The following is a 13,281-nucleotide window of genomic DNA, read 5'->3' on the forward strand; positions in this document are numbered from 1 at the left end:
AGCTTGCCTAAATGCCCATTCCTTCAAGATATGAACTGCACCAGCACTGGTGGTCTTTTCAGATTCATTTTCTTTGTTACTAAGTGGCATGAGGCTGGCATCTGTGAAAGGCAACAAATAAGCTCCTTGCTAGAACTGGAGGAACTAAATATCAGTGTGATTTTTTTCTTGGCTGCAGTGGAGAAGTTGAAAACAGATGTTCTAAGAGCATTGGGGTTTGTTACCTTTATCATTTTTTTCATCTTTATATATAGATGATGTCATCATCAATCGTCTGTACATTGACTCAAGAGTAGTAAATCACACAATAGAAGAGTTGATGCAAAACACAAACGTAGAATATCTCATTGTACCATGGACTTACCACCACATACATAGTGTTTTATCTTTTTCTGTTTCAAAAAGCCATTTTTCCTTATCATAGCATTTAATGTTCCCACTGTAAAACAGGAATCTCCACTCCCTATTTTTGCTGGAGACTGTCAATAGTAAAAAGTATACATAGAAGAGCAAGGAATGCAATGAAAGTTTAAAACATGCTGAAGGCTACAATTTTTTCAAAATGCCAGGAGGATTCAAAATTCAGGACTGCTCTCTTATGTACCAGTATTGGAATATTAACCTTAAGAAATTATGAGAAACGAAGTTTTCTTTTGAAATACCATCTTTTTTATTCTGATTTTTTCCTCTTTCTACATGTGCTCTGATCCAATTTTGCTTAACAAGACTTGCCTTGATTTCAGTTGTTCGCGTAATAGGTAGTTACTTGTACTTTGAGATATAGGTTGGTAACATGACAGAGAACTATCTGGAGAAAAGAGTCACAATAGAAAGAAGAAAACATTTCAGCATTTTATGTTTTTCAAGATTTGCAATTTTAAAATGATAAAAGCAAAATGTGTGCTAGCCCTTTAAAAAAGTTATTGAACACATTAACATCATGTTGCATTTAAAGTATGTTATTCATATAAATTTAAAAATTGGTTTGAAATATTTATACGAGGAAAATTAGAAATTGTAAGTATTCTAAAGAATTTTTAAAGTTATATAGTATTTATTAAGTATGTTTGAAACTGAAAAAAGAATCACAACACTAGTGAATAATAACTATGAGATCTTTTCATGAAGTTTAAGACTTGGTAGTGGCTGTTGTTTTTTTATTACAACAATCTACAATGTTGGGGCGCCTGGGTGGCTCAGTCGTTAAGCGGCTGCCTTCGGCTCAGGTCATGATCCCAGGGTCCTGGGATGGAGCTCTGTGTCGTCGTCGTCATCATCATCATCATCATCATTGGGCTCCCTGCTCAGCGGGAAGCCTGCTTTTCCCTCTCCTGCTTCCCCTGCTTGTGTTCCCTCTCTCCCTGTGTCTTCTATCAAATAAATAAATAAAATCTTAAAAAAAAGAAGAAGAATCTACAATATTGAATCAGGAGATCAGCTTTGAGACTTGGAAGAAAAAGCAGAGGAAAAAAAAACGATTCTTAAATACTATCGCAAGTTTAATAAATGTGTAAGAGTTTTTTTTTAAAAAAAACAAGAATATTAGGGATGCCTGGGTGGCTCAGTGGGTTGGGCCTCTGCCTTCAGTTCAGGTCACAATCTCAGGGTCCTGTGATCTCTGCCTCTCTCTGTGTCAAATAAATAAAACTTTCTATGCAATTGGGATGTATGTTAAAGGTCTTTTTTTTTTCCCTTAAGATTTTATTTATTTATTTATTTATTTATTCCACAGAGGGAGAGGGAGAGCGCACAAGCAGGGGGAGCAGGCAGAGGGAGATGCAGGCTCCCAGCTGAGTAGGGAGCCCGATGCAGGACTCGATCCCAGCACCCTGGGATCATGACCTGAACCGAAGGCAGACACCCAACCAACTGAGCCACCCAGGCGTCCCTGTTAAAGGTCTTTATGAATCCTGCAGTGCAGAGAAAATTCAAGTAATTCTCTACCAGAAATAGTAGATTTATAATTGAGACACCAGTAAAGAGGAATAATTCCAGTGCTCACAATCAGAAATGATGGCTAATTATGAGTGTACATCAAGTCACTGGCTAACTCTGAGACCTCGTTTTGTCACTGTTACCACTCTCTCCAGTCACACTTGTATTCTTCACGTTCCTTGAGCCAAACTCGTTTTCACCCCCCAATCTTTGCACTTACTGTCATCTCTCTAACATGGTTAGCGACTCTCTTGGGTCCTTGTATGGCTTCTCATCATCTGGGTTTCAACTTTAATGATACCTGTTCAGAAATGCCCCCACTGATATCTAACATCATGGTGCCACAGCCCTGCCCCACTCTAATCTCATGTAATCATTATTTTCTTTTTAACATTTATTATCAAAATATCGTATTTCTTCTTTTAGCTGTTCATGGATAAAGTCATCACTCTGTAAGAGCACTGTGCCCTTTTTTGGTAGAAGGACATGTGTGACCAAGCAGTCTGTCACCAAGCAAGATCAAACTGCCAACATTCTGGATGACAGGAAGTTCATAGTGACCTTGTCAAATCAGAGAAATGATCAGCTGGAAACCTGACTTTCCCAGAGGAAGCAGGTAAGGAAAGAAAACATACAAGGACAAAAAAAACACTGAACAGACTCAGGATAAATTGACTTTTTTTTTTCTTTGCCCTTTTATATATAAGATGCTAGAACTGGCATAACATACTAAGCAAAAATAACCATTTAGAGAATAGAATTTCTTGTTCTTATTTGTCAGTACCCTGTAACCGGAATCCTATGAAAAAAACAGATTAAAGTAGCCTGAATAGATGAAACTGACAATTTTCTATATGATGCATTTGGATAAGTAAAGACATTCTCTTAAAAATTAAATTCAAAATATGTGTACTTATTGTTCACATAACTCATTTGCCTGTAATTTCCATTCTATAGCATATGGAATGTTATTTTAAAATATTCTCTCTTAATCTCATCCTCTAAGGCACATTTATTCGTTAGCATTCCTCAACATCCTCTTTCAAAAAAAGTCTTCTTTTTTTTAAAAGCAAGCTCTATGCCCAATATGGGACTTGAACTCATGACGCCAAGATCAAGAGTCACATGTTCTACTGACTGAGCCAGCCATGCACCCCTCTCTTCACTTCTGAGATACTTAATTCCCTTCCACTCCCTATTTACCTGCCCCACAACTCACTCACCAAGGCCCTGCTTTCAGCTTTCAGCAGATCTGTATTTGGTGTTTCTTCTTCTAAATTCCAATTCAGAATTATGTATGACCCCACTATGACACTTGAAGTACATGATTATAATAGTGTATGTGTCTGTCTTTCTCATTGGAGTCTACTTATATTATCAAATACGTAGTCCATGGGCTTAGGTTTTACAAAGCACAGCAGGCATTCAATTCGTGTTTTCATCTAATACTTTTCCATAGTGCTAACATCTTTTTTTAACCATTTCCCATCTGTTCCTTTATTACTACTGTTTGAATGTCAACATGGGTGGGATTGGGTGCATTTGTTTCTATATTTTTCCATGGTAAAAACTCATACCTTCTTTGAAAGAAATAAAATCCACAAGTAATGGAGTGAAGAGGCTTTGTTGTGCTGTTTAAGCCAGACAACTGTCAATTTTCCATTTAACTGGAAGGAAAGCATATTGAAGAAAATCCCGGCGAATAGATGAGCTATATATAGTTTTGTTTTTCCAATTAAGTTACTCAGTCATGTAAATAAGAACCATACAGTGGTTTGAATACAGACCCCGGAGCCAGGGCCTTGGGTTTGAATTGTGGCTCTGACATTTGCTAAACTGATTTGACCTTAGGCAAATTTCTTTATCTTTCTGTGCCTTAACTTTCTCATTTGTAAAATGGGGGTAATAATTGTACTGAATGCACAGGGTTGATCTGAAGATATATTCAACGATTATTTATTTAGGATGTATTACATATCAGGCTCTGCTCTTGATAGGAGCTGTCAGACATGAAAAAAAAAAGACAAAAATTCCTTCTTCATAGAGTTTGTATTCCATACACATTTAAGTGTTGGTGATAAGAGCTATGGGGGGAGAAAAGAGGAAAGAGAAGTAGGGGATATGAGCTGTTAAGGAATACGTGGGATTTGAACTTGTAGACAGATGGCCAGGGAATTTCACATTTGCAAAATCAACCTGTGAATAGAGATTAAAGAAAGTGAGGGTCCTGGCAGCATCAGTTGCTATGGGGCAAGCCTGGAAGGCAGAGGGAACAGTAATTACAAAAACCTTGAGAAAGAAGCATGTCTGGTAGGTTCAAGGGACAGCAAGAAGGCCAGTGCAGCTGAAGTAGAGCGAACAAGGAGGAAATTTTAGGCAACAGGTGTATGTGTGTGATGCATACTTGAGCCCATTTTGGGGGGGGTGGTGGAATCAGAGATCAGATGAGGCCCTGGGTACTGTGATGGCAACTTCAGCTTCTGAAGAGAAACAGGAGCTCCTGAAAGGGTTAAGCACAGGAGTGAAAGAATGAGATTCGTGTCTTAGCATATTCCTCTAGTTTAGCTGTCTTACTGAAAGCTGACTGGCTGGGAATGGGGTAAGAGGAGGGGGACAAGGGAGTTGAAAGGTGTTGCAGGGGAGAGCAACAGCAGAGGGAAGGAGACCAGTCAGAGGGCAGCAGTTAAACTGTAATAGTAGTCAAAAGATGATGGAGTTTGGACCCAGGAGGAAGCAGTTTGGGTGCTAGGAACTGGGCAGATTCAGGATCTATACTGAGGGTATAGCCAATAGGATACCTGGGCTGATAAGATACAAAGTGGAAGAGGAAAAAGAAGAGTCTAGAATTACACCAATATTTCTTGGTCTAAACATCTAGAAAAGTGGTGCTTCCATGAACTGAAATGAGCTAATATAGCTTAATGTATGATTCTTACCATTACGCTAAAATGTATTAACACATTATTTAGTTAATATATGTAAAGCTCTTAGTATAGTACTTAATACCAAATCACCCCAAGGTCAATGTTTGCTGTTATGATGAATACATTGAGATGGGAAAATTTTTAAATCCCAATATATATTCCATTTAAATATGGGAAAATGTTCATGTTAGAGTTACAACTTTTGGTCTTTGGAAGTGCCTGGGTGGCTCAGTCGCTCAAGCATCTGCCTTCCTCCCAGGCCATGGGATCGAGTCCCGTGTCAGGTTCCTTGCTCTGCGGGGAGGCTCCTTCTACCTCTGCCTGCCACTCCTCCTGCTTGTGCTCACTCTCTGACAAATAAATACAATCTTAAAAAAAAAAAAAAAAAAGATTGAAATGAGAAATTGGAAGCCTCTCCATTGGCAGAGAAAGAATAGGAAATGTGATTTTCAAGTAATGACCAAACTCAGTCTTCTTCAATTCCCCTTTTCACATCCAAGTGCCTTTAAAAAAAAAAAAAAAAAAAAGATTTTATTTATTTATTTGAGAGAGAGAGCAAGCAGGGAGAGCAGCAGGCAGAGGGCAAAGCAGGCTCCCTGATGAGCAAGGAGCCTGATGAGGGACTCCATTCCAGGACCCTGGGATCATGACCTGAGCTGAAGGCAGACACTTAAAGACTGAACCACCCAAGGCATCCCTACACGTGCCTTTAATACTGGAACTCTTTCTGTTCTTTAGTCTTGAAAGTATGACTATCCTCAAAAACAACAACAACAACAACACACACACTACCTTTTCAAAGCAGTCTGTTTTACACTCACTATAGCAATGGAATTTACATTAAGTGGTAGTATTGTAAGTACCGCTGAAGTACCCTGTGTTTTGAAGAAACAGCAATGACACTTATATTTTACCATTATGTTTTCGAAACTGTGAAACCAATACAATGAAAATATTAGAGAATGCTGAAATGCACAGAAATATCCTAACCAGTGTAACCTGAAGCGCTTCTGGGTTTTATGCAACAGCACCTGCATTTGTCCGTGGAGTTCATTTCTCATTGGAGAGTTGTAGATGAAATTTCAAGCTGAAAATATCTGAAGTATTTTTCATGGCAGAGAAAGGGTCCTGGCTATGGAAAAGACTATGTGATTAATCCTATTTGGTTCATTGATTTTGTATCTGTTCCCCTTCATGAATATCTGGAACCAGACAGTGGGACCCTTTCCACAATTACTACTATGATTTGTACCGTTTACCCCAGTGGGCATTAGCTTATACCTATAATTCTCTTTCTGTAGAAGGTAAAGCTCTATTAAAATGTATGTTATTGGGCATGTTCCATTGTAGTTTAAGTCTTCATGTATAACAGGGCCTGGTAAATGGGTAAACTCAGGGACCAACAAACAGACAACAAATTAAGGTTTTGTTGCTTTGACTGGACCGAGAAACTAAAACAAACAAATGCAGAAAGAAAGCACTAACTGCTGGCAACCACCCCATCCACCTCCACTGTGTTTTCCTCTGAAAGTTGGGTGCATTAGAGAAAATTCTTTGTCATTCAGTGATTCCAAAATCCACCGTTTAACATACTTACGTTATTTTTTTCTAAAGCCAAAGCCTTACAGTAACTTACAGATCGATTTGTCTCTTAAGTGGAAGGAACAAAGATAGGAAAGGAATTTGGGAATCTAAGTAACCTCTTTCATTTTTAATGTCACGGAGGTGCTGTGGGCTGTGGTTCTCCTAATTCAATAAAGGATACAAGTTCTGAGACTGGCACACATTCAGCACTGGGATTCAAAATAACTAAAGTTCTAATTGGTGGAAGTCCGCTGGAGACAGATTCCACAGTGCTTCTTGTGATCTGGGGAGTTAAGGGGCCCTATCATTATTTCTAATGATAGTTAAAATGCAGAACTTACTCTTTTTAGTTTGGGGCAAATTCTTGAATTTCTCCTTCTTTCTTCTTTCTAACTTTCCATTTACACATAATCTCATCTAATAACATTTTGTTTAATGTTGATGCTTAAAATTTATAGTCAAATAGTACTTCAAGGTTTATAAAGTACTCTCATATAAATTTCATATTCAGTACTTTTACTGGTTCAAATTTTTTTTTTTTACAAACTGTCCTGACAATCCAATGATGAAGAAATTATTCATACTATTTCTGTTCTTTGGATGTATAATTTGAAGCTCTCAGAAAAATTACTGGATCCCTAAGTACTCATAGTTTTAAGGAGTAGAACCATATCTTGAACCGAAGTCTTTAGTTTTAAAAATGTGTACTCTTTCCATCTCATTACAGCTAAATTTTGGTAATTAATTCACTAATAAAGTTCTCTGAGTATTTTCCAGAGGAGTTCAGTCAAGACAGTTGGTTCAAGAATGGGTAGAATCACAGTGTTAGGGAGTCAGGGTGAAGGGAGGTAGTGAGGAGAGACCAAAATTGGTTATGGATAAGCCACATAACAGAAAAAGAATACTCTTAAAATATTCGAATGTGAAATGCACAGCGTTTAGTATATTGTACAAGTAATAGATCAATCTGTATTTTTACTGCCATATTTCATTACATCTAAAAAGAATGTCTTATAAGATGCACCACCAAGAGGAAAAAAAGGAAAACAAAACCCTGCTAATTAAACCATGATACACCATCGATCATAAGATACTTTCAGATTTTAAAAAGCTAAAATGTGAAAGAAAAAAAAGGGGGGGCCAATCTTAGAATCAAAGAAGTACAGAAGTGGTAACTGCAGGGTATAAAAGTTCTCGAAATCGGTCATAACACAACCTTACTAGACAATCAGTAAGCATTTATTAAGTGCCTATGGATGAGCACGATGAAGCAAAATGTATAATCTAGGTGAAGAAGCTTAAGTGCTACATATGAAATATTAATTACCATCCTTTAGTTTCACAATGTTGACCACTGTTGAAGAAAACAGATCCACTTATGAAAACAGATGTCAAAGTGTGCAAGTGTCAGGAGAGATGGTAAAGGAGGGAGGAAGGAAAGGAGGAAGAAGCTGGGGGAGGGAGGATGGCTTGGAGGACAGCTAGAAGAGTGGAGGAGGGGTCTAATTTAACCAGAAGCTTCACTGAAATTCAACAGTGGTCTGAAAACTGTCTGCACCCAATCTCCTGATTATATAAATAATAACTTCTGTCCTGGATGTGAAATATTACTTTAAAACAATAGCAGCTTTGAAAAAAGGCTGCATGCGTTTTTATAACATCTGTAGCTTCATGTCTAACACTGAGGATTTTTCCATTCTTGTATATTTTTTAAATCATGAAGATAGAAAACTAAATAATAGAAACAGTTCTCAAATTTGAACTAAATATAATGATTAAATGTTGGGCAATGCTTCGAAATTAAATTGTGTTATGACTGGTTATCAACTTCCTTAATGACTGAAAAGCTTTAGAATTTCTGATTAAAATTAAAGAGTTGTTTGAGCTGAAACTAACTAATCATCTAAATATTATACTTGGGCATTTTGCGTATATCATCACAAAAATCTGTGTGCTGAACTGGAAAGATGAAATTAGATTGTTTCTAATTAAAAACATTTCTGTTTCTGTAATGAGAGTTTCATACATAAATTGCTCTATAATGTGAAATAACTGCTTTTGAAATTACTCAAATAAAAAGAAAAGATAATCAACCTTTTAAGTGTTCATTATGCTCATAAATTTATTTTTGAAATAATTCGAAAGAGATATGGTAAACCACATTTTACATTCTGATGTTATACAGTTGCTGTGATTAAGGAAAAACTAACCTAGTAATGGTAATCACTTCTTTTGAGAGATAAAATTATAAATAAATAATAATGCAGGGCAATTTCATTTTTAAAAGTCAATAATGAATTCCATCTGCTGCACGCCATTAAAAATCAAAGAAGTTACTTACATGCTTCAGATCTTTTTATATCTTTATTCCTTCCACTTAAAAGTACAGGTCGATCCATCAATAATAATGTTATTTTAACTTGTTTGACCAAAACTTGAAAAAAAAATGATGAAAACCTCCTATTTCTCTCCTCCTTTCACTGGAGCCCAGACAACTTAAAGGAATAAAATACTAAAGGAAAACAAATACATTTAAGCAAACTGCTAAGAAGATGGTTAGGAGAAACTACTGAAATGTATTATCAGCCTTTGAAACCCAGAGCAGTGGTGATAAAATCTGAGCGTGTGACTCGATCACTATTATTTCCCTAACTGTGTACAATTTTTCAGTTAGGGACAAGGGAAGACCATATGGAAGCCTTATTGACAAATGATTTCCTGCGAATGCATGAAAAGTCGTCACTAATGACTGGTCATAAATGCTCACTGGTCATAAAAATAAACCCTAAATCACTATGTCTGAACCTATTTCTGAGAGCACCTCCTGATAGAATTGTACTTAGCAGCACCACCTATAGCAAATCAGGGACAAAAAATGTACGTGCACAGAAAGTCTCTTCTAGATCCTGTATTTAGATTTAATATTTCAACGGAGTTTACTCCCTCCGGGCTTCCCTACCAAGCATTTCCTTTCTAGAGGCTGTAACCAACATATCCATAGCTTATCCGGTTTTTGAAAAGAGAATATAAAGTCAGCCTTATCTGACTTTCCAAAAATGACGTGTTTAAAGCAGAGAGCACTTACACATACCTTTGCGAGTGCAGAACATTTCTGAGGTCCTCCTTTCAAGCCTATTCAGCCAGTACTATGCTGCTTTCAGGAAGAGAGGACAGGGATTGTGGTTCTTGTGTTTCCCTGGGTAATACAACACTTCCTCTCCGGGAGAGTGCCCTCTCCTCCCACAGGGTGCCTGACCCCTGGCGGCAGTGTGAGAAGTTCGGAAGTTTCTGTTTCTGCACACAAGAAACTGTACCCACCTTGTGACTGTGGACTTGCTCTTGGCTCACTGAACGTTTTGGAAACAGTGCCAGCATGCTCTGCATAATGTTACCAAGTTGACCCTACAAGTCTGTCATGGAGTGAGATAAAAGGACTCAGTATCTAACTTCTGTACCGTTTCTTATCATAAAGTAAATCAATGGCATGACCACTTTTAACGAATCTCTATTATTTAGTCTTAATAGCACTGACAGGCAGTAGATTTGATAAGCTGGATATTAACATTCCTGGTGTTTTGTACCTTTACAGATTTTTAAATGCTGTTGACTCACTGTCCAAACATAAGTTTGATTTTTTTCCCCCAGAAACACCCACTGCATCATGAGACAGTATTCTTATACTAATTTTATACTATTGCGGTTATTTCTTTCTATATTTCTTCCCTATTAGAACAAGGAGAAAGTCTGCCACAACATTCCTCATCGTGCTGACCACTTAGTATTTGAGTGAATGGATAGGGGTCATAATAACTCTTTCCTTCCTACCTGGTCCCCTCTTAATCCACACTTCTGTTAGCTCTATGGAAGTGGATGGCAGCCTCCACAGCCTGACTCTCCTGGACTCCCTACTCAAGTCCTTCAACTTCAAAAGATTTTGCTGGACACTTCTTTTTTATTCTCCCCTGTCATTACACTTTTATATCTCAGCTCACTGAGATCTACACATAATTGTTCTGTATTTTATTTGGGGGTAGGAGTCACAATCATAGGGTGGAGAAATGTTAACTCAGATCCTCGCAAGTCCAAGGACTCCTGGATGCCAGGACAGGTGGGCTTCAGGGACAAGTTAAAAGATACAAAGGACACTGAACACTGTGTGCAGACTTTGTACACTGTAATGAGCTGACAATGGTTATAAAGAAGACAGAGTTCATGTTCAGAACAATGACACTCCGTATCACAGCAAGAATACTACGATTTTCAATGCAACACAAAATCTACAGCCTTTGCAAAGTTCTGACAGCTCCAAAATAAACTACTCATTGCCTAGTAAAGAATCTAACCAAGCCAGTGATTTTTAGAGGGAAATGCAGTAAACTAGCAATATGATTCATTCTCAAAGAAAAATTTATAGTGTCTCATCTTTTCTGTGGAGGTATTTTGTATCCACTACAAACTCTTTATTTGGCTCCTTTAAGAATTCCAGCAGCATTCCCTATGAATGCTATTTGATAAGACAACCTATGTAAAACTTCCAGTCAAGTTCTCAGCATTCTGCTGTAAGTTGGGGCTTAATAGATGCTAATTTCCATTTCTTTCCTTAATGACATGGCTGGCTTAAAGTAATGCTAGTAATAACAGTGCCTTACTTATGTTTAATGCTTTCTTATTTACAAAGTGCTTCAATTAATATTCTCATGTTATGCACACAACCACAGTGGGCGATGCTGTTTTATTCTCAAAAGTTTTGCCAAATTAGCTATATAGAGAAAATTAAAGACAGACTGCTTCCCTGCAGCTTTATATAGTGCACGAAAAAGAGGGGACAGAAGTGTTGTGAAGATGTCCTGATGTTCATCTTCAAATAATTCAGCATAGCTGCAAACTCCCGCGGAAATAAAAGCAGCAGGTAAAAATCAGGAAGGAATTGGCTCTTTTTAAAAGCAAGTCTTCATGTTAGAAGAAGAAACACACATATAAAAGCCCTGGACAAAATATAAATGCATGGTTTTCAACATCTGCAGAATATGCAAAGGAGGGCTTTGACATTTTTGTATCTCACATAGCCGGTAATGCTACCTGTATTTGCATTGCATGTGCATGTGAACAAGAAGGCTACAAAAACACTTCCACATTCATATCAAACACACTTGTGAATTGGGATACAACAGATGTCTCTCTCAGGAAATAACTACGTTCATAATTATGTGCTATATCTATACAACATACATATTTCCCAATGTTTGGTCATTTGCTCTTTCTTATTTGCTCTCATTAGGAATCTGATAGGAGTTAGACTTGACTCACTTGTCAGCTAAGTGTAGTTCTTTCAGGGTTTTTTTTGTAAGATGAAATCAGTGCTTTAATTGTGCTTAGACCTGTCCATTAGGCATCCGATGAACAGTTTCCTATGTGAGTACTGGCTCTTGGACATTGTTTTTTCCTAGCTGCCCATCATTTTTGGGATCCAAGCTGCCAAAGAGGTTCTCATTTAAAAATATTTTAAATGCTGTGATCAGAAATGCCACTGCTCCTACACCTCCTTTAGTTTTTATTCTAGAATCTTAGTTTTTAATTTATTTCTCTAGTTTACTTTTCATCTATTTTTATATCTGTTATTATAGCATGTAGATTAACCAATTTATGATAATGTGATTTTATTTTTTTGAAAGCATTTAAAAATTTTATTATGGTAAGAACATTTAGCATGAGATCTATTCTCTTAAAGAAATTTAAGTGTACAATACATGATTGTTGACTATGATAATGTGACTTTAAAAGTCCCTGTTTGTTGGTTTACTTTTATGACATGCAGAATTCTGCCTGATTACATAATTAGAGCTTGTTCAAAATGAAATTTTTTAAAGATGGTAGAGAAAAGACACTTTCCTAAAGGAAAATTTATCATAAAAACTCTTTCCAAGACTTGGGTAATTTGGGAGTCATGTGATCTTCCTATTTATAGATGTTAATTGTTGGCAGGTAGGATTATAAAAAGTACTTTTAGTAATATCACCTTACAATGCCAAGGACACAGTCTTAACCTGAGATGCGATTGGAAGTGTGTACCCTTTCCAAATGCACTCTGCAAAAGAACAAGAACACTTTCCCTGGTCCAGAGAAAACATATAGCTTCTCTAGGAGAAAAGTCACTTATCAAGTGTTTAATTTTTTTTTATTTTATTTTTTGAACAGAGGTGCTGTTCGTTTGTTTGTTTGTTTATTTGACAGAAAGAGAAATCACAAGTAGGCAGAGAGGCATGCAGAGAGAGAGGGTGAAGCAGGCTCCCTGCTGAGCAGAGAGCCAGATGCGGACCTCAATCCCAGGACGTGAGATCATGACCTGAGGCGAAGGCAGAGGCCTAACCCACTGAGCCCCCAAGGCGCCCCATGAGGTGCTGTTCTTAAAAGAAATTCTGAACTGCTTAAGAGTACCCCCTTATCGCTGGATATATAAAGGGTATTTTAAGTGTCGGGCTTCACTGGAAAGAAATAACTCCCAAAATTCCTGTAAGTTTCACATGCATGAAAGAGCTTTCATTAAAGCAAATCTTGGAGCATGTAACAAACTTCATGTTGTTTCCTGAGCTTCCATTAATTCGAGGCCAGCCTGTGCTAAGCACAGGGGTCACAGCGCTGACTCAGACATCTGGTACACATGGGCTTTTCCATTTTCTTCCTTCTTGTGAACACACTTTATGACTAAAGAAAAGAAATCTCTTCTAGTTCCGTGTTTTTTCTCTTAGGAAAAACGTCACATATTAAAGAAGGAGCACTTTTTCCATTCTCTTCTTGCCTCCTGTTAACGTTTCTCATCAATCTGTCCTCAGCAGTCAGT

At 37.4% G+C, this 13,281-nt stretch overlaps 1 protein-coding gene across 8 annotated transcripts in view; it reads right to left on the minus strand.

The window, feature by feature from the left end:
• The window catches only part of OXR1 (oxidation resistance 1), a 444,696-nt gene that overhangs the window by 115,270 nt on the left and 316,145 nt on the right, over positions 1-13,281 (minus strand). The window contains exon 1 of one of the 8 annotated variants that reach the window (XM_032858484.1): positions 9,535-9,568. The exons of the other annotated variants lie outside the window; for them this stretch is intronic. Coding sequence (XP_032714375.1) covers positions 9,535-9,553 — 19 coding nt within the window. The 5' untranslated portion in view covers positions 9,554-9,568. Of the gene's footprint in view, positions 1-9,534; positions 9,569-13,281 lie in introns of those variants that run through there. 8 annotated transcript variants of the gene reach the window in all.

The sequence above is a fragment of the Lontra canadensis genome, unplaced genomic scaffold (genome assembly GCF_010015895.1).
Source record: "Lontra canadensis isolate GAN:19392208 unplaced genomic scaffold, GSC_riverotter_1.0 scaffold15, whole genome shotgun sequence".
Lineage (NCBI taxonomy): Eukaryota > Metazoa > Chordata > Mammalia > Carnivora > Mustelidae > Lontra > Lontra canadensis.